Genomic DNA, 27,794 nt, shown 5'->3' with positions numbered 1-27,794 from the left:
TTTCCTCAATGGCTTTCTCTCTGTATGACTGTTAAATCATTGCTGCACAATGATGAGTCAAGAGAGACACATTTTCATTCTGAGGCACTGCTGATGTTTCCAAGAGACATAAATGTAGATTTTAATTTAATTCTTATCTCATTTTTAGATTTCTCCTCCAAATGTCTCTGATTATGTAGATTATCTAAAATTAAAATTGATTAATATTGATCACCGGTGTTACAGAGTGTGTCAATATTTGCCAGAAAAGTTGTGCCTCATGTTTGACTCGTTTCACTATTAATGATCTGTCTTTCCTATTTTGACTACTTATGAAATCTTCACCTGGATGTTTGGCAGCTGTTCCTGTTACAGACACTTGATAGAGATGTATCTGAGCCGTCATCTCTGAGCTGCTTGGGGATTTGTCAGCTAACCCAGTCAGCCGAGCTTCACTTGTCTGGCAGCAGTTATGTTTCTTTTTATCACTGCCTACAATTTTTGAAAAAGATTAATTTCTCAGTAGGCAACAATTGGCAAAACACAAGACCTTTTCCCCTGCTTTAGATTAAAAAAAAAAAAATATCTGCCGGGACGTTGATTTTTATCACAGTGACTGGGGGTTGGCGGGTGAAGGGAGGGCAAAGAAGGAGTTGAAAGGGGAGACATCTAAAAGGTTTTTGCAAAGTGCTGCCGGATGGGAGCGGTCAGTTTTCTTCCAGTAGATAACACGGCTTGATAATGGAGACCCTGTTAGCCCTGTGTGTTTGTTGACATAGACACGTACAGAGATGTTTCTGCTACCCTCATTAAGCCACGGCTACCCACCTCCCCGAATTTTCAGTGCCACTGTAATCCCTTGTGCATAATGTTGCCTATTTCTGAGTATTTTTCAGCAAGTACTCTGTATACTGTATTGCCACAACAGGATCCACATAATTTCTGTTCTGAGCCACTCATTTGCTGCAGTAAGCAAATGAAGATGCGTAAAGCTACGGTTAATGCTAACTCACGCCTGCATGTGCTTCACAGTAAGTGTTTTAAAGGATGGGCAGTGGTAGGCCTTCACTGTGTCAAGCAGGACATTGACAAAATACTGACAGGTTTCCTAACTTTACAAAAATTTTCGTAACGTAGATGTTATAACACCTCATAAAGGAAAACTTTTATTACAACATGGGATCTGTTTTTATAGCTCTGGTCAATGGCCTATCAGTTATGGTTCACTCACAAGATCTGGGAGCAAAGCAACATAGATAAGAATAGGTTCAGTGGGGCAAGAAACACAAGCAGTCTGAAAATCAGACAGGTTGTAAACAAAGCAACAGGTTAGTCAAACTTATTTGAAAGCAAAATTAAGACAAACTGTAAAATTATTACTAAAACAGTCCATGTTAACATCCATCACAGTTTATAGGCCGACCACCTGGTTGAAGTTTAATCTGTCGTGCTTGCCGTAGTTATGTGCACCCACAGCTTTCCTGTGCATTGAGGAATTATTAGTGACGTTAAAGGAGGGTGTGCACTCTGTGTTTTACCTCCAAATAAAGTGGTAGCTAAGCTATGTAAACTGAGTGAGCTGCACACTTCGGTGAGTGCAACACACTATCACTATCATAATTGATAGAATAAATGGCCAAATCTATTAAAATATATTCCAAGTTGTAATATATTGTAGTTTTCCTTTAACAAGCTGGATAAAGTAGCCTGGCATCGCCAGACTAATTCGTAAATGCATATTAGTCTGGGACCTCTCAGTTCGTTTACGATTTCAAAGGGCCGTTTTCGACGGCTGCGGACCAAAATGTCTCTGGACGCAACTGGAAAGACCTACAACCAATCAGAGCAACAAAACATGTTGAGCGCCACATGTAAGTTGGGGCGGTGCTTGGTCCGTTTTCAAACAGGGAAAAAATGGCAGCATGGTCACAAACTTTTGCAAATTACAGCTAAACAGACAACTAAAAATCTGAAAACATTTGAGGAAACATCACGGACTAACTTACATCTTGTTGTTTGAGTCCTCCACACCAGACGGAAACGTTTTATGAGAAACACTCTGTGCAGTTTGATGGGCTTTTCTACATTCCTACTTCTTTGCTCCATAAAATGATATTAAAATCCTTACCTTCCATCCCACCATCATTGTCATTATATTGTTTGAAATCTGTTTCTGCACTGGTGAAATCTGTAGTTTGTTTTTCAGAAACTGATAGCTGGCATTTTCAAAGTAAGTGGGAGTAAGATCACTGCTAATGTGTTGTGAGATGCTGTGATATCACTTAAGAATCTCTGGGAAATTAAATTAAATTTAATCCATGCCTGATTTAATCCAAGTTGACTTCTTGGACCGTAGATTTTTGCACAAGTCACTGCAGATAGCTGTGTCTGGTATTTTGACAGTCTGCTAAAAGACAAAGACACCATCCATTCCACAAGACCTCAGCTAGTCTGGCTCCCAGAGAAAAGGCCAAAACAAATACCACAGAAATGCCACTGAGTGAATAGATGAGACCCCTGATTTCTAGTGCGCAACACATACACATTCACACAAATATGCACATACAGTACGTACAAAACCAACGTGCACAGAAACACACCCAGACACACATTTGAACAAAGACGGCAGGATCATTTGCATAATCTTCACCTAATTTCTGCTCTTGCCTGGTTGTCCATTGTCTCATTGTGATAAATTACCCCAAATATAACACCAGGCCCCTTAATTATGGCACTAATTGGCCAATTAGGAAGCTGTTCTGCCTGAGGTTTCTGCTACTTCCTTCAACCAGTTGATATTTCAAGTTAACTCTATCAAGCAACATCAACAACTGGCGCCAGAGTGTCATTCACTCATTAACTTTCCAAATCCAGCCATACATCGCAGCACTTCATTTTGAACAATCTGGAAAATGCAAAAAGGAGGTACAACCTTAATGGTGTTGAGGTAACATATTGTGCTCTAATGAAGGTTTTCAGGGCACAGCCAAAACATGTAAGCATAGATAAGACTACTTTGCTGAATGGGTATGCTCATTTAAGTTCTTCTACTACGAAGAAACCTTTTGCAACGGAGAGCCACCTTTTTGCTTTTTCAAGATTCTGTGCATAGGTTTTAGGTAGAGCACCCAGTACCGGAGACTGTATTAGTTTATTCATTTTGTTAGATATTTGAATCACAGTTTTTCTATGCAAAGTAGTGATGTAGACTGCAATCACTCACAGGGTTTGTAAAATCTTGCAAGTCTTGTTTTACAATAATGACATTGAAAAGGCAACACAATCTTTTCAGTGATGAGCTTACTTATCATGCTCTGATGAAGGCTTCAGGTCACAGCTGTAACATGTAAGCATGGATGAGACTCTTTTGATCTATACTGATTAATGTTTATTACAATAATGATTTAGGAATCTTTTTTGCAACAGAAAGCCTCCTTTTTGCTTCTTCACTCATTCAATCGCTAATTTTTTTCTCTTTCCAAAGTAGTGATGTAGTCTGCAATCACTTAAAGGTCTGGAAAAGCCTTCAAGTGCCATAATAATGTTGAAAAATCAAAAAGGTGGCACATCTTCATAGTAATAAGGTTGCTCGATATGCTCTGATGAAGACTTTCGGGTTACAGCCAAAACATGTAAGAATGGATGAATACAGAGTAAGTTTATTACAATGAAGATTTTAGAAACTTTTTCAATTGTGTGCAGCCCTTTTCTCTCTTTGCAAAGTCACACAGTGATGTAGCCTGCAAGTCTAGGTTTATAATTACAACGTGATTATACAGGAAAAGGAATACATGTTAAGTATTGTGATCATCATCATGACAAATCTCGCAGTAGGATAAGTGGAAAATTTGCACATTAGCAAAGAAGAACAATATGCAGAAGATAGTAGTGCACCCTTGACATTTTTGTTAAATTGTACAAACCCCTTTGGAATGATGCAGGGGGTCATTAGATCAGAGCTACCTGGTCATAAAACAGAAAAGAAACATGAGGCTATTTGAGGAGCTATGAATGTCATAGGATCTTAATGATCTTACTGTATATTCTAAGATGACACATCAATAATAATACAAACAATAATAACTAATTGGCATTGATAAATATGTATTTTAGGAAAATAATGCCACCCTGGTCTACTTAACGATGAAACATTTATGTTGAACATATCTGCTAAATGTTTAAACATTCTGTCTTGTTAAAGCGTTGGTCTCATTTAGACTCTGAACACGACGATTTCCAGCTTCTTGCTTTCAGTCTTGTGTCCATATTGTCATCTGCAATGCTTTATCTCTCCAGCAGTGTTCTTTTGTCATCATAAATTAGATCCAGTGTAGAGCTTAACTCATGCAATGTTCTCCCTCCTGCAGGTTATTGTGTACCTCTTTTTGCTCTCCCTTTTGCTGCCAAACTTATTTCTTCCTATTTACCTGCCCTGCAGGATATTGTATATCTCTTCACTGTTTGTTGCACACAATCTCTCCCTACCACAAGAACTCTATTTTTGTCTCAAACTTAGTTCCCCCTGCATCCTTTTTCACACAGGATATTTTTTCTATCTAATCACAACTTTCTTTACCCCCTTTTTTGAGCTTGAGAGCTAAATTTCTTTTGCCTTCGGATTAAAACAAACTTAACATAATGTTTATTTTTGTCACATTGAAACACCAGGCTGAGTGCCTATTTTGCGTCTTAAGATACATTTAGAACTGCTGCCAGGCTCTGATTCTGTTTTGCATCATATCCAGATTAGGGTTTTTTTTTTCATTTCTGACCTATTTTATTCAATTCTATCTTTCAGGATATTCTATGTGTCTCATGACTCCCAGGATCTGAAGATTTTCAGCTACATCGCCAGAGATGGACAGAGTAATGTCTTCCGCTGCAATGTCTTCAAGTCCAAGAAGAAGGTAAGAAAGCCGACAGGAGTGTTGTAAAGCTTTAACCTTTTAAGCCATGAAATACTTCAGAAATGTTACATAAATGCAGAGCCTAAATGGAGGCCAAGAGCTTACCCTTAGTTATCAAGTTAGAAATCTGGCCTGACCTGTGATTATTGGGTCCAGCTGGGTTTAGGCACAAATGCCAAGCTCTGGAAACTCTCACAGTATATCTGTCTGAAACAGGAAACCCCTAATTAATTTCCCATAAAGCATTAAGGCTTTTGACTGAAGTTTGGACTGACCTAACACTTGGGACAGTCAGGTGTAAAGAATTAATTTAATTGAAATTAAATTCAAATTAAAAACAAACTTCGAATATATTAGGAAAAAGACTGCACATCCAGTTTTTCTTATGCAAGTTCATCGTAGAGAGGAGCTCAGAGATTTCCACACTGCTCTTGTGTTCAAGAAAGTTATTTAATCAGTACATCACACTAATGTTAGATCTTTGTTGACATAACAAAGGTTAGACTACATATTATTATAAAAGAAAAAGAAAACATCATGGTTACAAGCTTTACCAACTTTTTTTTCTTACAGTGTGAACTGATAAACTAAATTAGATTTGCCAAATTTACTGATGCACAGAAGATAAAGAAACAAAATGCTAGAACGTGTTTGTTTTGATTTCATATCGTATTAGTGAAGGAATTTGTGTTTTTGCATGACTTGCAATAACCAACTCATTAAACATTGTTTCTGTATAATGGCAAGATGGAAAAAGGCAGCCACTAAATGTTTCATTTCCAATGTTTTCACAGTCTGTTAGTCGTGTATTGTTTAAATCAATTCTTTTTCCTCTCTTAAATCATGTCACATCTGAGTCACATCCTGACAACCTCCAATAAAGAGACACACAGCTGTCGAGCAGCAGTAATTCCTCCTGGCACTATAGGCTTGTCATTGTTGAGGTTTTAGGAACAACTTGGAAACCCATTTGGGGTGAACGCGTTGCTGCTGAGCCAAGCAGAGAAGGTCAAAACAGAGTCCAGCAGTGTGACACAATTAGAAAATGTGCTCCCAGTTTTCCACTTTAGCTGCCAGTTCGCAGGACTGGATGGTTAAGTCCAGGGGTTAGCCGAGTGAAGCACACACTGCCTCATTATCTCTTACAGACAGACCGAAATAAAGACATGAGCGCACACACACACACACACACACACACACACTCTGTTCGGAAGACAAAATGGAAAGTGACACATACCAAAATTCTCTGGGGCAACTATGGCCCTGAGGTCATTAAGATGGAAACCAGTCTGTCTGTGTGTGTGTGTGTAGACATGCAATGTTTTTTTACAGCATAGTGGTGTAGAAACTATGGGCAAGATTTTTCATGGAAAGCACCATTATGTTTTACAGGTACAACTCATTTATTACTGTCTACATCTGGATAATTTTTCTGAACATTTACAAGTTTGTCAAAGTTGTTAAAAATGCACCGTTTATGATGGCAAACCCAGCTTGAAAGCACCTTCTTTAGTTACTAACAGTAATAATAGAACGTTTATAAGACAATATGTTTTTAGAGATTATGATTATTTCTTGGTAGAGACGTTGTTTCCGTGTGGGTGTCTTGTGATTGACAGAAGGTAGAGCACCCTGCAGTATGAAAACACTTGTACTGGTACAGCAAAATAAGGTTAACAAACTAACTACTTCATTTGGATTTAACTGTGATGGGTCTTTTTGGGGACTTATACAACCATCTTATCTTATCTAAGTTGATATGGCAAACTTGTTAGCAAACAGCTGCCTTTTTACTCATCCAGCAGACACGGCATTTATTAAGCATAAGTGTTTATATGGAGTTGTGTTTGTGCCCACCTGTTGAATGTTAGTCCAATATTCACTCTCCCTTTACCTTTGCTTTGGTCTCCACCAGATTCTGAGATATTTTGTTGTGTTTATCTGTTTCTTCCACTTTCTTCGCCAGCTAGTCGCTAACTTTGTTTGTCCGTCGTTAGTCCTGGGCAGGTGAGAGTGAACCAAGCGGTAAAGTCTCAGGCCGCAAAACCGAAACAATAAGCTGAAAGACGCTACAAGCTTGGATGAAAAGCTTAGGGGAACTGCAGTGTTGGGTGATTATTCTCTCTGTTTTTGTCACTTTTGACACCTTTCACATTACACATAGTCATTTGATCCGTTGTTAATATGAAACTATTGATTAGTGCAACTTTAAATAAAACAATATAAACATAAAATAACTTAAACTTAAATGAAAACATTAGGTCTAAACACTATTCCATTTACAATACAATTCTGTCAGCACATAAATATAATTACTAAACCAAATGCTCATGTCAAGTATGCAAAAAAACTAAGACTTACTTGTCTGTGCCTATAAATAATGAACTAAGGTCATTGTGAGTCTGACGGAATTATCTACAATGTATGGTCTACTGTTTGTTTACAGCAAATAATATCAGGGTTTACTTCATTACATTTGTGCTTGTACCAATAGAAAGAAGTGGAGTAAACACTGTATTGTCATTTAAACAGTTCCAAAAAGTTGTGTTAATATTCCTGAGACCACAGATGAAGACAGAAGGAGAAACAGAAGAGAAGAGACAAGACACAAGGAAAGACGAGAAAAAAAAACATATATAAAAGGGCTACACAAAGAAAGTGCGGAAAGATGTGGAAGATTGAAAAAGACAAAAAGAGAATGAAACACTCTTGGCATAATAAAAAAAGAGTGGGCATGCACATATCAAACATGCAATAAAAATGTCATCCAAAGCACTGTATGGTTTCGTGTGAGTGTGTTGTGCCGTGTGGAAGGTTGCGAGTGTAAGATTAAGTAGAAGATTAAGCAGACTTTATTTCCCTCTTAACTACCAGCAGTGAAAGAATGGCTTGGCTTTAAATCACAGTGGCATACAAAGCCTTTAGTGGCCTATCAGTTCTAACACTGAGACAGGGTGTATGTCTCTCTCTCCTATTCTGACTCATACTCTCTCACTCTTCCCCTTCTTCCTCCTATCAGCAGTTTAAAGGAGGCTAATTAATGACCTGGCCTCTATTATGTAGAATTGAAGTTAGAGTGATAGAGCCGAGACCAGTGAGTGTTCATCACAATACAGAATGCTGCTTCGGCTGAGAGGGCTGTGTGTGTGTGTGTGTGTGTGTGTGTGTGTGTGTGTGTGTGTGTGTGTGTGTGTGTGATTGATTGTGTTTATGTATAAGCCTCTAAAATGATTGTATTTTATGGTGTTTTGTCTGATTGGAAGAGGCAGTTTTAGGTGAGAAATAACAGTCTGAGCGAAGGGTCAGGGCAGAGTTTCTCAACCTGGAGGTCGGGACCCCACGTCAGGTGTAAAGCCCAACTAAAAGTGAATTTTTCAGGCTGATAGTTGAGAACTTATCAACTAATATTCAGTTCTTCGCCATGCAAGCAGCATGATTCTATGGATGGCGATGTTGGTCTGTGATCCCTTGACTTTTCCTCATATTTCTCAACAGCTATTGGATGGATTGCCATGAAATGTTGTACAAGACATTCATGTTGTCCTTAGGATGAATTGTAATAACTTAGGTGATTCCAATAATCTTCAGCTGTACTAAACTAAGATGGCCATCATGGTAAATGTTATATGTGCTAAACATCAGTATGTTAGCATTGTCATTGTGAGCATGCTAGCATTTAGCTCAAAGCACCGCTGTCTCTAAGTAAAGCCTCAAAGAGATGCTAGTGAGGCTGTAAACACACACACACACGTCATTATGCAGTTTTCAGTCTTGTTTATCTTGAAAACCACTAGCCAGATTTGGTATCGGTCATGCACCCCATAGGATTAATTCAAGTTATTGTAGTGATCCCATGACCTTTCTTTTAGCGCCATCACCAGGTCAGAGTTTCCATTTGTACACAAGAAATGTCAAAATCCAGTGGGCAGATTGTCATAAAATGTACTGAGTAGTAAAGCTTTGCATAGTAAAGCCAGTCCAGCTCTAGCCCATATCATGTGTTAGTATCATTACAGCTGCTGTCCAATCTTCACCAATGAGGCAGTAACACATTAACAAGCCAAGCGTGAAGAGAGACACACATGAAGATAATAAAGCCGATGCATAAAAGCTGGTTACGCTCTTTTAAACCTGATAATGGACTACAACACAACACATCTCATCACTGCTGCTAAATGGAAACCTTGCAGCTGGCAGCTGTGCTTTTTATGTTGTTATTGTTGCAATTATACTGATAGGCCACATGATTCCTTTTTTCAGTAAGGGAAGTTTTCCAAATGAATTTAACACCCACTGGATTAAAAACATAAAAACAACAAATAATGGACCTCAGTGAGTTGAAACAACAGTCTTTGGTCCTTATTTATTTATTTATTTATTTATTTATTTATCTAAATGTTATGATGGATACAAACTAATCTGCTGTCCACTGCTGGTTGATGAGATGGAGAGAGGGTTGTGGTTATTGTGTCAAGTATTAATTGAGTTCTCTCTCTGTGGATAGATGCCCTCCAACCATATGCTGTCATTCTGTGTCGGCTAATGGCTTCAACTTGTTCAGCCTTGGACATGGAAGACAAGTTGAATCTTCTGCCCTCGGGGATGATTGAAAAGCCCAAATAATAATGAAATGCATTATGAATGATTTTTTGAAAAATCTGCTCATGCTCTAGGTAATTACGCTGGAAAGTACTGAGTGAGCTACAGCATAATGAAGCCTGTTTTAAGTCGTAAATTGTAGTCTAAAATTGTGCAGGAAGTGGGGTGGATGTGTAGCGTAACATGGACAGTGTTTAAATATAGTTGGCCTGGATAAAGTTTCAGAATTTGACTGAGGATCAATGGTTTTATCATTGACATTGAGGAGTGCTAATATAAAATGACATATGACTATTTCTAGACATATCAATGATAATGACTCGCATCATTCTCGATACAGCTTGGTTAAGTTAATTGGATTTAATAGCCTTTCAGCACTTTTTATTGAATATCCATATTTCAGTGAAATGATTCTTCTGTCTTCACTCTCTCATTCTTATTTTCTCAATCTAATTTATTTTTGACCTCTCTGTCAAGGTTGCAGTGCTTTTACAGCAGAAATAAACCACAGTTGAGCAAATCATTGCATACATAGTGTATGTGTGTTTGCTTCACATTGCTTCTTTCCAGATGCACATATCAGTGGTGTGATATATTGATCATGAGATGTCAGTACTGCGATGTAAACACAGGCAGAAGTCAATAATGCTACTCTGTTTTATAGGCCAATGTGTACTTTTGTGAAACAGGATAAAGTTTAGTTTCTACAGCAACTAGTACACTACCAGCTCTGTCCAACACACTCCCTGTCTGTCTTAATCTCCAGTGTTTCTGTCTCCTGCTGTGTCTCTATTTACAACCCATATTGTAAGCTGTGGTTTCATGAAACTTGACAGACTTTACCCTTGGTATCTACACTTACTTGGTTGTTTGAAGGCAAATGCCTGGTTTACAAGAAGCACCCGAATTGCACCTTTAGTTTTGGTCTCTGTGGGTCTAGACCGACTCATCTGAGGAGGTGGGGCAGGTTCAGTCTGGCATTTAGGGCCACAACAGAACACACCTTTGTAGGCTGCCTCTGAACTGGGACACAACTTAACCTGCTGCCTGCTCAGTCGTCTGTGAAGCTACACCTGAACCCTATCCATGATAACAATAGACGATAACCACCATCACTTTCTATACCTGCTTTTCCTGTGCAGGGTACAGTTTGGACAGCCCGCCAGTCTATCACAGGGCTAACAGACATACAGTACCACATTCATACTCACATTCACGCCTATGGGTAATTAAGCGTTCCCTGGTCCACCTAACCTGCATCTGTCTTATGACTGAGCTAGGAAACAGAAGCATCCAGAGGAAACCCAAGCAGCCATGGGAAGCACATGCAAACTCCACACAAGAAAGGCTCAGTCAGCCGATTGGTCAACCCTTCACCAGGACCTTCTTGCATTTAGTTGACAGTGCTAACAACTGAGCCACCGTGCCACCCTGTGGTACCACCAGACAGCCATACTGCTGTTGATAGAACAGAAGGAATGACAGTTACATTGGCTTAGCCAGTCATTTTGACTTTTAATGAATGTCTCAAATTTGAAATTTTGCTGAAGTTTTCTGAAGGCGCCACTTGATTTATTTTACCTCAATTTCTTTAATACTAATTGCCAAAAATGTGTTTATGTGAATGGGTCAATGCACCTCAGCTGACCCTTCATCGCTCCCCTCCTTCCAACCAGGGTTGGATGAGCATCAGATGCTGTCCGACTGTTGGGAAGTAAAGTTATGAAATATATTGACGTTGAAATGTCATTTAAACTAATCCAGGAAAGGAGAAAGAAAGAGGGACAGAAAGTGAGAGATAAATAGAAACTTTTGGTAACAGCAGATGCTGTGTAATTCTGATGTATAGCAGTAAAGTGTATATAACTAAACTGCAGACTGTAGTCTCTGGTAACAGTGACAACCAGATTTTAACCTGTGACAGCTGTCACATATGAATATAATAATATAGAAATATAATAAGTCTAAGAATCTGATCAACCACTTAATGCCAACATGCGATACTTGACAGTTTTTGATACTACGGACACATTTCTGTCTGTACTGAAAATATTAAGGTTTGATACCCAGCTCTAGCATTGCATTGTAGTGTGTGAATGTGTGTGTGTGTTTGTATGATGTACCTTTTTCTTTACCCACAGCCTGGAAAGCGAGCTAATGGTCCAGAAGTGTCATAGGGGCATCATGACTTAATTTCATCACACTCCACTTACTTCATGCTCTCACACTCAAACACGCTCACAGTCACACTCAAACCTGTTCATTGATTAGTACTCCTGCAGTGTTCTTACACACTCTCAATCTGCCCAGTGTTATTCCTCCCAGCTGTCCCACTAATTTCCTTGAGGTAATCAAAGTGTTTGATGAATATCCGGCCTGGCTGTGCCCTAATCATTACAGTAGTTAGCTGGTGATCAGGGAGTTGCTGGTGCAACTCTCTAAATAAAACTCCACTATTGTTTTAAGTTGCCCCAGGTAACACAGTTAATAAGAGGCAGCAGAATAAATCTGAGGTAGTGTAGGATGTGTAAGTTATGGATGGATGTGGTTAATATGTAAACACAGGATGAAGAGCGAAAGGATGAGCTCATCAACAGAGGTGAGAAACGTTGGAAAGGCTTTAATCAGAAGTAACTCCCCTGCCGTCCTCTCATTGTTTACCCTGCTTTTTCCTAAATTGCATTATATTCCCTTTTGTCCCTTATCTTTGCTTGTGCCAAGACTTCCAAGAGGACAGCGAAAGCCCCACTGAACCTTTGTGGGTAATCTGGGCTAAATAATGCATTGTGCTTTTGACTAGGCCCTATCCTATAGCTACTAAGAGAGAATATTCTCACTGGCAGCTTGATATATAGAGAAGAGAGAGACAGAACGACAGAGATACAGAGAGAGTACATTTATTCAGTTGAATTGACAGAGAGGAAAAGTGATGGGGAGAGCGATAGAGACATAGAAAGAGAGCTACACAGAGATGGTGACAGATGTCCAACTTAAGAACTATTTCATGTCTTTACAGCAGGATATACGGGCTTTGCATTTGAGTGACAAATCTCTTAGCAGTCTTGTCAGCTGCCAAAATTGGAGATCCATTGGAGAATTGGCTCAGGGCATAAAATGTCTAGATACAGGACAACTGTCCAAATACAATTTTTGTTAACTGAAAAAGATTAGTGTGTTGGAAGGTACTGTCCATTCAACAAAGGTATAAATAACACTGAAGACTCTGACAAGGCCCATTTGTAAGGGATTAACAAGAACAGTTGCCAATAAGTCTTATACCAAATGACCAAACAGGGTCTTTCTCAGTATCTTCCAGTATGACCCATAGGACTGTTCCAAAAACAACCCTTTATGAGTGTTTTGTGATCTGTGATGGTTAATACATGGTTAAGTTTAGCCAACTAAAACCACTTGGTTATTGCTAAAGTCATTGTCTTGGTTGGTGTCCTTGGGCAAGACACTGAACCCTAAATTGCTCCCGAGGGCTGTGCCTTTGGTGTGTGAATGATTAGTTTGTTTCTTTGAACTGATGAGCAGTTGGCACCTGCCAACAGTGTATGAATGTGTGCGAATAGGGTGAATGTGATATGTAGTGTGTGAAGCGCTTTGAGTGGTCGTAAGCATAGAAAGGCACTATACAAGTACAGTCCATTTAGCATTTACCATTTTAACAAGCCTGATTAAAAGAAACCAGCGTTGACTGTTGGTACAAGATGGGACATGAACCACAATCTCCCATGTCAAAGTCGCACACTTTGTTGACCCAGTCTTCTTCCCAAGAAGATGTTCAGACCAAAAACAACCCTGCGATTTAAAAAAAAAAAAAAAAAAAAAAAAAAAAAAAAAAAAAAGGGGCCGCATTGCTTGGGGTGTGTTGCTTCAGGTACCTGTGAGACAATGAAATATGATCCACAAAGTCCAGTTTGTGTTACAAATCCATGAATTTGAAGGCTTATGAAACATCCAAACACTGCACAGCAGTTTATAATATTACAATGTAGGGTTGTACAACTTTGGAAAGGTATCACAGCGGCAGTCCTTTTTATTTTTCATTGTGATGATCGCCAGGCAAACAGTAGAAATACAGCGTTGAGATTACAAAGTAATCAGGAAAATAGGTTTTGTGATTGTAAAACAAAGTCATGCTACTTCCGCTTTTGCTACTTAGAGAGGACAGTAATTACTGTCATGGCCGCAAGAGGTCAAAAGTTTCAGGAGAATGTAATCATTGGTCTTTTTAAGTGTTTGAACAGATAGCCAATGCTGTTGTTTATCTTGTGAAGACAGTTGACCCTCATGATTGTGGATTTACTACTTTGAACTTTGCCTGAAAGTTGTTCTTATTCAGTTTAAATAGGACCAACCTAATTATTGGTCCAAAAGAGCAAAGACAGAAACTGTGCTCATCATTAACCACACTATCTCAACAGATTTCATCACAGGTAAAGAACGTAATCAAAGCAGCCCTCTGTAATTTAAAGACCATTGCAAAGGTCAAAGCTTTTCTTTTTCCCAGTGAAACAGCTTGTGCATGTTTTTATTATAATAAGGCTTAACTACTGTAAGACATTGCTCTCCAGTCTACCCAAAAAAGTCTATAAACAATTTCATCTTACAGAACGCTGCTGGCAGAGTTTAACTGGAACAAAGAACTGAGCCCACATCACTGCTGTTCTTAAGTCCCTGCACTGGCTTCGAGGTCTTTTCAGGATAGATGTTTAAGATCCCGGTAATATAAATATAATCTCACTCTAGCACTTGACTGTATAGTCGATATGGTTCAAAGATATGTCCCCTTCCTCTGTGGTGCCCTCAGATCCACAGACTCTCTGCTGCTTACTGAGTACGGTGAAGCTCCCTGCTGCAGTTTGGACCCAAAGTGCCTGAAAAAAAAAATTTTTTTTACTACTACCCCCCCAAATCCTGCATACTTCTGTTCAATTTTACAATATTGAAATCTACCCTATTTTTTAAAACCCCCAAACAGAACACAACTAACCTGAATGACCTAATAATGAAGTGAAAACAATATGGCAAATTAATCTTATTATCTGGATACATTCAATGCATTCTAAGCTGTATGTCTTGTATGAAAGGTGCTATATATACTGTATATCAACTGCAATATTATCAATCACATATTATCTATATGTTTTAAATATATGGAGTTTTGCACTGCTTTTGACACAAATCAAAAGGCATAACTTTAAAGGAACAAACTGAGAAAGAGAATCAGATAGACATAAAGGGGACAAAGGGAAAGAAACAAAGGGACTCACTGTGTTTCACTGTGTTTTCCAATGAGTCAGTGTATGAGTCAGGGGAGCTTGAGCCTTTGGTGTGTTGACTATGTACAATAACACCAGCATCTGCTCTCATCCCCTGTATAACTGCCTCTGGAAACGTCTTCAAAGGAAAACATGTGTTTACTGTCAGGCTGAGGACCAGCGTGGGGTGAAAAGACGTGAATGGAGGGTCCACAAAGTAGAAGGAGGAGATGGGGGGGTAATTGATGGATGAAGGAGATGGAGAAGAAGAGAACAGCACAGCATGGGAAAACTGAACACAGGGTCTGAGGAGGAAGAGAGCAAGGGAGAGACGAGAGTAAAGGACAGAAGGGTTGCTACAAAATTGAGATACCTGCATAAGTATGAACAGTATATTTGCATGTGGCTGTCTCTGACCAGTTGCATCCCCTCCACTATAAGGAGTGCAAATTCAGGTTAAACCACAACAAGAATTCACCTGTGGCTCTCCATAAAGATCTTAAACACACAGGACAATACTGTATTTTATGTATTTTTTTTATAATGACTGTGTTAGTTTTATGTCTTGTCTTGACGTGTTTTTCTGTCAGCTGAAGCCTGTTTTGCTGTTTCTGAACAGCAGTCTGCTCCAAGGCAATTTTCTCTTCAAGTGACAATAATTTATCTTATCTTTTCTCGATGCTGGTAGAGTGATTCGTCTTATCTGTTTCAGGATATTAATACTTGTGGCCATCCGTATATAATGACCATAGTTCTATCCTGCATTTATGCACACACTTTATATCCTGCACTTGCTCATTGCACTTCTGCTTAGACCTAAACTGCATTTCGTTGCCTTGTACTTGTACATGTGTAATGACAATAAGGTTGAATCTAATCTAATCTAATAAAAAAAAAAGATTTATACAAGTTTACAGCTAAAGATGGTTTAGGCTGACATCTGTGTCTTTTTTTATGTTATAATATCTGTCTGTATAAACTTAGCTGCTCATTTACTAATTCTGGAGACACTCCCCATACTCAGCTACTCATGTTCATGTTTCCTGGTTGGTTGTTAACATTTCCACTACATTCCAACAGTAACGAGTTGAAACAACTTCAGAAACACAACACTGACTCTGTAATTAGTTTACTGCACTTTGAATGTGTGTAAGGTTACAGATTGCCGCTTTGATGGTATGTGTTTGTTTTAATGGGGTGTCCATTAAAACAAATACAGAGCATCACTGATTTTTACACAGGTCAGTTGGTAGCTCAAAAATGGTGCCGTCACCAGGGCTGCAACTAATGATTATTTGATCATTATAATAATCTGTTAAATTAAACACCCTGAAATGCATTTGGGCATAATCCCCATCACATAAAGGAATCATTCCTGATTAATATTCCCTCTTAGATTGTTAGTAAGTACATTTTTTATGTTACCGTATACCATATTTATGTTACCATTGTCTGTTGTTATCCATTGCCACACTATTCAGAATAATCTAGTGAAACACGTATTTTTGGAAGTTGGATGATAAAAGCTTGGACTTCCACCAGATTTCCATGAATTTGTAACCCCTACAGCCATGAAAAGTGTTCACATTTTTGAAATGGCAACATGCCGTCAATTACTTTTAGTGAGGGTCTAAACACAACACAGTGGAGGCCATAAAGGCAGCTTAGTCATCATTGGTAGTAGCTGTTACTCAGATTATGTAAGTGTCAGTGGGTATGGAGGACTTTTTCTGGACATAAATTCCTATTCTGCTGATACTGGCAGCTGCTGGCTAGTCACCATGGAAACATCAGCAACAAATGAAGCCGAAGCAGCATGTTTTAATGAAAAATAATAATAATAATAAATTACACTGTGAGAACACTAAGACTGCAGCCAAACCTCACCACTGAACAGAACATTTTTCTTACCCCAAAACCAAAAGCCTCTGTGGACTGAAGTCCAGGCCCAGCACCTCAGATATTGGCAAAACCAGTTAAAGTTTTTAATGTAACAAAACACCCCGATGTACCTAATACATTTTAATTTGCATATGATACTAAGTCTGGTGTCACATAATTCTGATAGTGATCTGGACAGAACGCTTTGTGAGAAAAGACTTCTGACTGGTCCAGAGTTGATAACAGGGACAAGAAAGATTTTGTTTTTGCTTATTCAGCTGAGCATGAGTGGTGTTTGGAGGCTAGGCCTCAGTGCTTTAAAATGAAATCCTTTCTGCCTGTGCACCTCTCTACTGTGACAAGCCACACAAAAGCAGACAGAAGTCACCTAAGTTGTTTTCACTTGACCTGCCTTTTCAGAGCAGGGTGGAAAGAGTAAGGGAGGAGATAAGCAGACACATCCAGCGCTTTGCACCTGAGGACAAAGGAAAAAAATCTAAAATAGAAATTCTGTGTGATATTTCAGTCAGTTTGGACAGTTGACACAGACAACCTCCTCTACCTGAGATTTAATTGTGTAATATCATCAGGTGACCTTGTTGGTCCATGTGACACTGAATTATTAACTGACTCTGTGACCTATATAGATTAAGGTCAACTGCATTTCCTGCCTGTTGTGTCTGTTTAATACAAAATACACTTGTTTCTGGGGCATCCAGTATGCATCTGACACTAGTGGAAAAAGGCACAGTACATCTGGACTTTAATATTTCCTGGGAAAATCCCCTGGCACGTAGGAAGTGATAGGTTTTACTTTTCTGGTGTGTTTGGAATACCCAGAAAAAGAACTGACAGGCAGGATAGCCATAGGAAAGAGCACCATCTACAGAAACTCAAACTTAGTCAAGAGAAAATCTAAGGAAAAAGACATCACAATACTGAATAAAATCTTTGAACTTAAGTTTAAAGACACTGCACAGCAATGAGTGTTTTGAACCAAATGGCAACACAAAAGTGGTACAAATTGTGTTCTAATAATTACAGCTGCATTTCTTTCTTTCTCTTTCTCTCTCCACCCACCCAGAGTCAGGCCATGCGTATTGTGCGGACAGTCGGCCAGGCGTTCGAGGTTTGTCATAAACTCAGTCTGCAGCACACGCAGCAGAATGCAGATGGACAGGAGGACTGCCACAGCGAAAAGAACGGCAACGACTCCTCTGTCACAGGTACACAAACACACACACAGAACAACATGCACCTCTCTAACAGTCAGCATCCCATTCTTACTGGCCTGGATTGTTTGTAAATGTTTTGCACACCTGCTGTCATGACTTTTAACTTTCAAGATTTTCAACAAGCCTCGAAGGACTTATTGAAAATCAAGAATCTTTTTACGCTTATCTTTTAGCAGAAGATCTTGTGCTTGTTCACTTTTACATTATAACATTGAAGAATCACAAGGCAACATTAAACAGAAGAGCTACAGAGTTTAGGGTGAATGATTCGAGTGGGAGTTCTGCATTTTAATCAAAGTTGTTGAAAGTATCTGTTGCAACCTTTTAGACGCTCCTTGGTGAAGTCAGTAACAAATGGAAATAATGAAAAACGGTCTTTCTTGAAGGAGATGTTTTTTATTCTTCATTTGTTGTCTTACCTTTATCCAAAGTTGTTCTGGTATTACTGTAGTATCACTGAAAACTGATACCCATTTCAGACTAGGAAGGTCAATGATTATTTCTGTGGCAAAGGCAAGAAAAAATGATGTACTTTATTGTGTACAGCACAATTTCTTAACACCTTTCTTACACAAAGCACAGCAGATGATTCCACAGATGTAAATGCAATAGAACTTACATGCTTTTTTGGACAAGCACAACAATAGAGAAAATACACAGGCAGGCAGACATATGTGGGTGGAGTTGATGTAACGGTTCATAACGGTTCATAATGCCCCCAAAATATATATAAACTAGTTTAAACTAGTTTGAACTGGTTTTGTATTAAATAGCAAATGTCATTTGAAATAATTATCTTTGTACTACAATACCATTTTTTTTTAATTATTATCTTTTTGTTGCTGTGCCTTCCTCATTATCCAGCAAGGATCTCTAAACCCTTCTCTCGCTCCGTATATTACAAAAAAAACTGTTCTGTCTGTTATGGGACCATTGTAGTCACTAAAGTAATTGCCTATTTTTTTCCTAACTTGTAACAATTCGGAAAGTTGTTTTTTTTCCCCCAATATTGCAGCGTACTGTTCGGATTAATTGCCATGAAGCTAACATACGATGTGATCAATCAATTATTGTCACCTGCTGAACTCAATCACACGGATCATGACACATCCTTTCTCATGGTCAAGTTAGTTATGAGATGACAGCATTAACAGTTGTCTCATTAAATGTATGACCTTTTCCCTGAAGGTCCATGTTCCAGATAGAACTGATGGCCGTAGCTATAAAAATAAAAACAAAGTTGTAATAAGCTGTCTTATTCCTTTAAAAAACGTAAAGGAAGGGTTTAGGTTTTGGGTTTGGGACAGGAAGGAAGATGGAGTACCAGGAAGAAGAAGCCAGGATCCATTTGTCCCTGTGTGAACAAGATTTCAGCCCAATAGTAGTGCAGAGCAAACCTCATCTCTTTAGAAAGACAAGATAAATAAACCAGGAAGGAAAGGCATTTTTAGGTCATGGAATAAAACTACAACATATTGAATAGTATCATCAAGGCCATGGGGGAAATTGAATACAAAGTCCAAAAATAACGCTAAATCTGAAGTCTTAGCAATACATTTCCCGGTACGCACACCTACACACTTCTCACTCAGTCATATGTCCTCAGATAACACAAACAGATTGTAATGTACACGCACTCCAAACACACACACACACATGCACATACACATTCGTGCCCAAGTTGGCAATCAGGAGAGGGCATTGCTGTAGTGAAAGTCACAGATGAGTCAACCCAAACAAAGGAGGCACTGCACAACAACACTAGTGGGCTGAGCTACTTTTATCTGCTGCCTCGTGCCTGGACACGATGGGCTTCACTGCAGACACGTGGCTCTGAATGGGGTCTGAGAGGACAGACACGGAGATTCAGCAGTTGGAAGAGTCCACGGACAGCGCTCTTTCACGACATCGTTCCAGTCATTACAGCAGCCAGTGCTGGTCACCCTCCCCACGCCGATCTGAGAGCGCCAGGCTGGGGTGTTATTTCCATATCCCCCTTCCAGCCCTCCAGAGACAAGCTCTCTTTCACATGCTGATGAGCCCAGAGATCACCCACACATTATAACTGTACATCCACACGTAATGAAAGGACCCCACATGCATACAAACTCAGGCCTATACACACACGCTTAGCTCACACTCGCTGTCATGGTGTGTTAAGCAACACAAGAGCCGTCACGCACAGCCAATGAGCTTATCTGGAGAACTAATTATCATGGCAATGAAAGGATAAGGAAGAGAAGAGTGGGAGATTGCGGATTAGAGAAACGGAAAGCTGGAAGAAAACATGGATAGTGGAGGGGAGGAGGAAGAAGAGATGGATATTAGAGGAAAAAGGAACTTGGGATCGTGTAGGATGAGAGGAGCAAGAAAAGATGAAATATAGAAGTGAATTGGAGAGGGGATGGAGAACTGGGTTGAGCAGCAGAGCGTCGGAAGAAAACGGGAAAGAGCAGAAAGTACAGAGCAAGTGATGTTTTGTTCTCAGAAGAATGTTTGTGCAGCATTTCAGAGCAACTGTATGAAATTCTGCAAGATAAAATGAACAATATAATCTTATTAAGAAACAAATAACTGTATAAAAATGACTTACATCACTGGAACTAATAAAGTCCACTCAATGGAAAATAATGCCAAACTGTGGAACAGTAATATTTTCATTGCAGTTCACATTAACATAAGACATACCACAGGCATTCAGCAGTTCAACGCACAGTATGTAATTTCCGCCGCTAGGGGTCTGTCACATCAAAACAATAACAAAAGACGTAGTTTGATGATGTCGTAACGTAAAATGGGAGTTGTTTTCTTCACCATTGCCTTCATCGCAGTCTGGTTCTCCCGTTTAGGATTCCTTCAGTATTCAGTCATTCAGGATGTTTTTACCGGGTGCCAAATTATCCTACCTTGATTAAACGGATTTCTCTAGGTATGAAAATTCGACAACTCAACAAATTATATAATATAGGTCTAGTCATTTTTAGACATTTTAATGCGGAAAAGTTACATATTATACCTTTCAGTGATCACAAAGTACTGAACACTGAATTAAAGCCTACAGGACATATGATGGGACGTCTTCAGAATATACTGAACCTAAAATGTTTATATGATTAAGCTATTTAGACTCATTCAGTTTGATTTTTAGATTTAGATTTCTTTACAAAGGAGATATGCTGCCCAAAGTTGCAATAATTGCACTTGTTTCTAATGCAGATTCACTTGTTTAAGTCATTTTCTAAATGCCAGTAGCTTAAATAAGGCAGATCATTTCACTGTAGTGTTGTTTATTATAGCTTATTTGGTCATCCATGCACTGGAAAGGAAAGTCAGACAAGTTGCAACAAACTGCATATTAGCATAAACGATAAACTGTACTATACTGCACATTTAAGATATACTAACATTATAATGCTAACACGAACACACGTTAGCGTTAATGCCAAGTGGTCTAAAACGCATACCACATAACCCCAACGTCTCCCATTCCACGTTTGTTGCATGTCATTCCCCTCTCTCTTCCCATGTTTCCTGTCTATCTCGACTACTAACTATTAAATAAAGGTGGAAATACAAAAAAATACATAATAAAAAAAACCCTAATAAAAGGCCAATCACAGGTGATGCACCTGAAACAAGTGTAATAACATAGTCAATATATGGCACATAACCTATAAATTATAGCCTGATGTCAAAATATCGCATTTCATTCATAATGACTCCAAATAACAAAAACAGCTTGAAATGCCTTGATCTGAGACTGAAAGTAAAACATTACTTGTTCAGTTGGATATATCACATGATGTCCCCTATTTAACACAATTCATATTCATTTTGGAGACCAGGGGGGACATCAGGAGAAAAACATGTCAGCAACAAAGAGCAGGAGGAAGGGTAGGACAGCACAGCACTGATCGGTGGGTAGAAAGGAGGAGGAAGAGGAGTGGTAATGGAGAAAGAGGTGAGGGTAGTGCTGCCAGCAGGTTATCAAGCATGAGGTTTGTGGGAGGGAGGAGAGGGAGCAGTGTGCCAGTGCCAGATTGTTGGAGGTTTAAGTGGAGGGGGAGGACAGCACTAATAGCTGGGTGCACAGGAGGAAGAAGGGAAGTAAAAATGGAAGAAGAGGCGGATGAAGATGGAGGTGGGATGGACACTGGAGGTGAGCAGTTGAAGGAGAGGATGAAAAGGAAGAGGACACTGCAGCAGGAGCGGCAATGAAGATGAAACAACTAGCAGATACAGGCCTAATTGCACAGAAATGCACATTGAATACGCAATCAAATCTGAAGTGAGAGAGTTAATCTGTGATTAAGTTTATTAAGATGTGTGGCAAAGCAAATCAAACAGACTCGAAGCAGTTTAAACACTTGACATAATTTTCCATTTCCCTTATTATGAGGAGCTACCGCGAGATACAGTCAACTTTCTGATGGGGTAAAAAAAAATGAAGAAAGATTAGATTTCCAGTTATGACCTTGCAGCTAAACGAGAATATTACCAGGGGTGGAGGGAGAGCAAGAATACTGTGGTGATCAGGAAATGGAGAGAAATGAAGAGTGGGGAGATCTCACCTCATGAACAGAGCTCCTCCAGTTTTTCTTTAACAGCCAGGCTCGTCACTGCTCTCTGTATCCCTGTTTTTTCTTACATTCCTACATTCCTTGGGTCTTTAGCAACCCGACATTTACTGTAGCCTATAGCCGATTATTTTATATATATATATATATATAGAGAGAGAGAGAGAGAGAGAGAGAGAGATTTTTTGCCATTTACGACATTTATTAATCATTTATAGACTTCTCATAGGCTGGCACCTACCAAAGCCAAATTAGTCAGCACAGTAATCACAAAGTGACACATCACAATGTGAGTTTAAGAGTTGCTAGATGCATTTTTCAGCTTATTGTATGGAACCAGGCCAGCTGTTTGAGGCTGTTTGAGAGGCAGCCTTGACTAAATATTAGTAACTGTCATCTATTCTGGGTAGAAATAGCTTTGCCACTTAAGTGAGCACGGCCCCAGTAGCTCCAAGTACAATCATATATTTTTAGTCCAATCAAATTGCCAGGAAGCAAATGCAATTCCATCTATTCGGCAGTTGTCAATAACTATGCTTAAACATCAAAATGCATCACATGCAAGTAAAACATTAACTAGAACACTGGCACCTATATTTCCCCTGTTATACAATTTACTTTGACTTGTGTGAGGTTATGATACACAGCCAGCAACTTCATGCTTTGTAATCAGGGGAAGAAGTGTTCCAACAACTGTGACAAACAGTGTTATAGTTGTGTTCTGGTGTATTGACTGGTGAGGCAAATCAAATACACTTGAAATATTAAAATATTCAACAACATTCAGACTGCCAAAGGCAAAGACAATCATATAATTCTGAGAAGGTTTAATCAACCTTTTGCTAGAAATTAGACTTTTTGTGTTGACTTTATCAGAATATTTTAAAGTGTAGGATAATTGTATTTGTATACATTTAGTCACTCTTATTCAAGTGTTTCAATGTATTGAGCTTTTGTGTTTTACTGAACTGGATGGTTTCCTTTGCCAAAGATATATATATTTTTTAAATGTAATTTAGTCAAAAATCAATCCTTACCAAATAAAAAGACAAGGAATGTCTCAATTCAGTTTTGACAAGAAAGTCAAATGGAACCCAGTTCCAAGGTAACAGTTTCATTAATGTGTGAAGGACTGCTCTTCATAAACTGTTTTGTTGCAGTCTGCATTGATTTTGTCTCATACACGGGCAATATTGTTGATCTCCATTGTTAATAATATCTGCTTCGGCGAAAACACAGTCTGTATCCAATTTGGTCCAATTTGTCCCATTAAAAATGAATTATCAGCAATGAGAATGCTAGTTACAAACTCAAAACACAAAATGGAAATTCCCATGAAACAAGAGAGTGCTGGCAGCATTGTATTATATTTAGACTTGCATTTTATTGTAGCTCTTTGTGTGGTAATATAGGAACTTATTTCACTGTTTATTTGCTGAGAGTTGTATCACAGAACAGCTAGAACTGTTAAACTCTTATTCAAGCACATAATCATACATATGTACTGTACTGTATACTGTACTATGGTTCTGTGGATAATGTTTCTTACTTGAGTGTATTCATGTGTGTCCGCTCATGTGTGCTTGTGTACATGGTCATGCCTACATGTGTGTATGCAGGCGTGCGTGCTTATCCACCTGTATGTGTGTGTACTTTCCTCGGCTCAGCTCGAGAGCTAACGGGCGCGGAGAAGACGGCGCCTGTCACCGAGGAGACGGATATCGATGCGGAAGAGGTGAGCCAGGTACCGGCAGCAGAGGAGTTAAACCTCAATAGAGGAGTGACTGATTTGGATGCCACAGCCAAGACACCTGACCTGAACCACTCAGAGAGCAAGGTAAATCATCCCGTGTTTGTATATGTATATGTGTTTGTACCAGCAGAGGCTTACATCAAATCTCCTAGTGATCTTTCTCCATGTGTGGCGCCAACATGGTAGTGCAGTGGACAAATGGCTGTTAACAAATAATGTCTGGAAAGCGATAAACTGCGATTAACTGTGTGTGTGTGTGTGTGTGTGTGTGTCAGTTCATTCAGGTTATAAGTAAAACTGAGCAGAAATTGTAAGTTAACAGAACTTATTTCAGTTCAGTTTAGAGTTTTGGCAATATCTTCCTTACAAGTTTGGCTTGTAAAGAAGTGAAATATTTAAATAGCAAACTCTCACAATGGGTTTAATGTGGAATTCTCATACATCAAGAATGACGGTAAATCTAATTTGGTTGAATTATTTAGTAGTTCGTAGGTCACAATCCTTTCCACCAGTTTGGTTGTGAGACTGGAAGCTATGGTTACTGTACTGGTAAGAAGGCAATGATTTTAGTAACTGCCAGACTCACTCATCATACTAGGAAGATAATAGTTTTTGTATAATACAATGTGTCAATATTCAGTGTTTAAAATGCAAAGAACAAAAAGAGAAACATTGATCATGATCTTGGGTCCTTCATTAGCAACTATGGACATTAGGGCGGTAGTGGCTCAGTCTGTAGGGTCTTGTGAACCAGAGGGTAGCCGATTTAAGTCCAGCTCAGACCAGACGGTACGGAGTGTGGACTGGTAGCTGGAGAGGTGCCAGTTCACCGGGCAGGAAATAAAATGTCTGTTCAGTCACTCCAGGTCAGGCTGATCCCTGAGTGTAACAGTGCATATCAGAAGTTTACACAAGTCTTCAGATATTCTAGTTTTATGCCTTTGAGGCTCTCCTATTCACAAGATTTCCATGAAGCTTGAAATGAAAAACTTTTTTCACTTTGATTTAAATATACGTGCTGGTATTAACCACCAGTAAAATCAGGTTTACACCAAGTCTGTGTTTATGTATGGCATGAGTATAGAAATAGCTCTCACTGCTTGGTTTCTATTCAGAAGCTGTCAGCAGTGTGTTGGCAGCTGAGCTCCAAGACTACTATGCTAGCCATCCACTTTAAGTGTCTATGTCTGTGTGGCCTCATGGTGTTAGTGATTTGATACTGCTCAGTCAGACCGTCTGCTCTCTGTGCCTGTGGAAACCCACCACCAGCAGTCTATCTATAACCAGAGAAATGATCTCTGGCCTGTCTGGAGGTGTGTGAGCGCACCTGTCTGGCTCAGCTGGCAGAGCAGCGTAGTAGCTGTTGTTTACTGGGATTTACAGTAGTATGCAGGGGTGTAATTGTGTTTTTGATCGAGGCAGCAGTGGGAGGTCGACACTGCATGATGAGGGAAGAGACGGGGTGCAGGGCGATGTTTAGTACACTACTCTTTGGCTTGAGACCTTGGGCTCTGCATCAAGTTGGCAACAATGGTGTCATTATCATTTTATTCAGTTTTTATTTTTTATTACTTCCCACCGCCTGGCTTTGCTGAGTGAGGGAGAACAGTAATGGACAAGGATAGAGGGAGGCCCTGGACTGGCTCCATGTGTTGTTTTGTGCCCTTCAAAGTATTTTCATCCTCAGTGTTATGTTACAGTGAAATATTTTTTATTTTATTGCAACATTTATCTTCCATTTGCAATTCATTTGGAAAAATTATTGCTTTTATAGTTTCTAGATTAAATCATGTCTCCTTAAAGTTACTATCTCCTCAATCTCTGAAACATTACTGAATATATTTTACAGTGTTACAAGTGTCCACTACCAATGCAAAATGTTTATACTGAGCATATCTGCAAAACAATTACTGTCAATGGATTTCATTATTTTCCCCTAGCTGCTCCTGGCAACTAAAGCGTGAATAACGTTTTTATGTAGGGAAAGATCATCCACAATCTTTCCCTAACCTTAACAAAGTGTTTTAGTAGCCTAAGAGTCTCAGTATGCTTCAAACTAAGTGCTTCCTGTCTAACAGCATCTGAAAACCCCTTTCTGACAGCGGAATCAGGAGGGCTGCATCCAACAATTTTGTACCTTTCTGAAATAGACAATCTGGCAACGACGTTCATGTTTTATGTTTTCTGAAAGTTTTATTAACGCTGGTATTCATTGAATTTTAATTCATATATTGTTACCATATTTTCTAAATTAACAGAACAAACATATAAATAAAACAGTCATGACTGGCCTGCTCAGAAAAAAATTGATGCACCACCATCACTGGGCAAAAGAAAGGCTGTGGCCTGAAAAGTTGAGGGACAAAGTTGCAGCATTAGCCAAACTCGCTGTTTTAGCCAAGCAATTATCTCAGGGGGCATATCTGCCAGCACAACCAACGAAATGTCTTGTGCCATATTGTTAGCCAATTACAGACTTACATTATTTATGCTCTCTGCTGGTCAGATGGTCAAATGCACCAAAACTAATTCAAAGTTTTTGTTTTTCAGTTCTTCATATTATTTTTCATCTTGCCGATAAAAGTGTCAAAAAATCCCCTTTGCAGGAAGAGCCCTGGTCTGTAGTTAACTCTGGGTAATTAGGTAGTTCCTCGGGCAGTCTCAATTAATGGTAAATAATTAAACAGACAAGCCGTTAGGCAACACTCCAGGCCAGAGTTTATTAAACTTTTCATCAGGACCCAAATGAGAATGTTATGTAACCTTATGTCCCAAGCTCACTGAAACACACCTGTTAACTCATCACATGAAGACTCACCAGAGCAAGACTTTGAGACCCATTTTGGGTCCTAACTCAGAGTTACAAAACCAAGCTATTCATCTCTTTAACAGTCCTTGGGTCCCATTAACGTTAGAGTTATGAGACCTTACATTACAGCCCTTGATTGAAAGCAACACAGCGTGAAATCACTGAAACAACGAGCTCTCAGCGACGACCTCTATTCTCAGGTCATTGGAGGAAGTGTGTGTCTGTGTGTGTTACAGTTTGTGTTGCTGCTTTTGCACGTACATGTACTGTATGTATTCTTTTCAATATTTTTGGGGGCACATTTGTTACTCTTAACAGCTTGACAGATTAAATGGGAATGTGCATGGACAAGTAGGGGAACATAACATTGAATAAGATGTGTGCATGCGTGCGTGCGTGTGTGTGTGTGTGTGCGTCTGTGTGCCTTTACATTAGTTCCCATGTGTATGCATTTTTATTACACAACTGTGTGTGATTTGATTCACTACAGGTTTTCTCTGGAAGCTCATGAAAGCAGCCTGTGAGTGTTAAAGTTCATTGTCTTCCTGTCAGCTCCCGTTAGACTGACAAATCCCTCGGCACCCTGCACTCAAACGATCCCATAGGACTCGGAGAGCACACATCAATCCTGCCTTGGGCTTTGTGTCCATGAGGTTGAGTCAGGACGTTTACTTTTAAAAGGCTTGCCTCTGGTATCAGAAAGAGTATTACTACAGAGAAAGTAGTCTAGTAAGACAAATTGCAAAGACAAAAGCCACAGTATAGAGATAACTGCATTTTACACATT

General features: G+C 39.2%; 1 protein-coding gene across 4 annotated transcripts in view; it reads left to right on the top strand.

The window, feature by feature from the left end:
* nos1apa (nitric oxide synthase 1 (neuronal) adaptor protein a) overlaps window positions 1-27,794 on the top strand; it is a 176,605-nt gene that overhangs the window by 90,544 nt on the left and 58,267 nt on the right. For 2 of the 4 annotated variants that reach the window (XM_044198866.1, XM_044198868.1), the window contains exons 5-7: window positions 4,778-4,886; window positions 17,718-17,859; window positions 24,065-24,282. In XM_044198866.1, coding sequence (XP_044054801.1) covers window positions 4,778-4,886; window positions 17,718-17,859; window positions 24,065-24,282 — 469 coding nt within the window. The remainder of the gene's footprint in view (window positions 1-4,777; window positions 4,887-17,717; window positions 17,860-24,064; window positions 24,283-27,794) is intronic. The other 2 variants (XM_044198867.1, XM_044198869.1) reach the window with 1 other exon arrangement.

The sequence above is a fragment of the Siniperca chuatsi genome, linkage group LG6 (genome assembly GCF_020085105.1).
Source record: "Siniperca chuatsi isolate FFG_IHB_CAS linkage group LG6, ASM2008510v1, whole genome shotgun sequence".
NCBI classification, from domain to species: domain Eukaryota; kingdom Metazoa; phylum Chordata; class Actinopteri; order Centrarchiformes; family Sinipercidae; genus Siniperca; species Siniperca chuatsi.
Note: the sequence above shows the minus strand (reverse complement) of the source record. Positions and strands in the feature narration are given on the sequence as shown.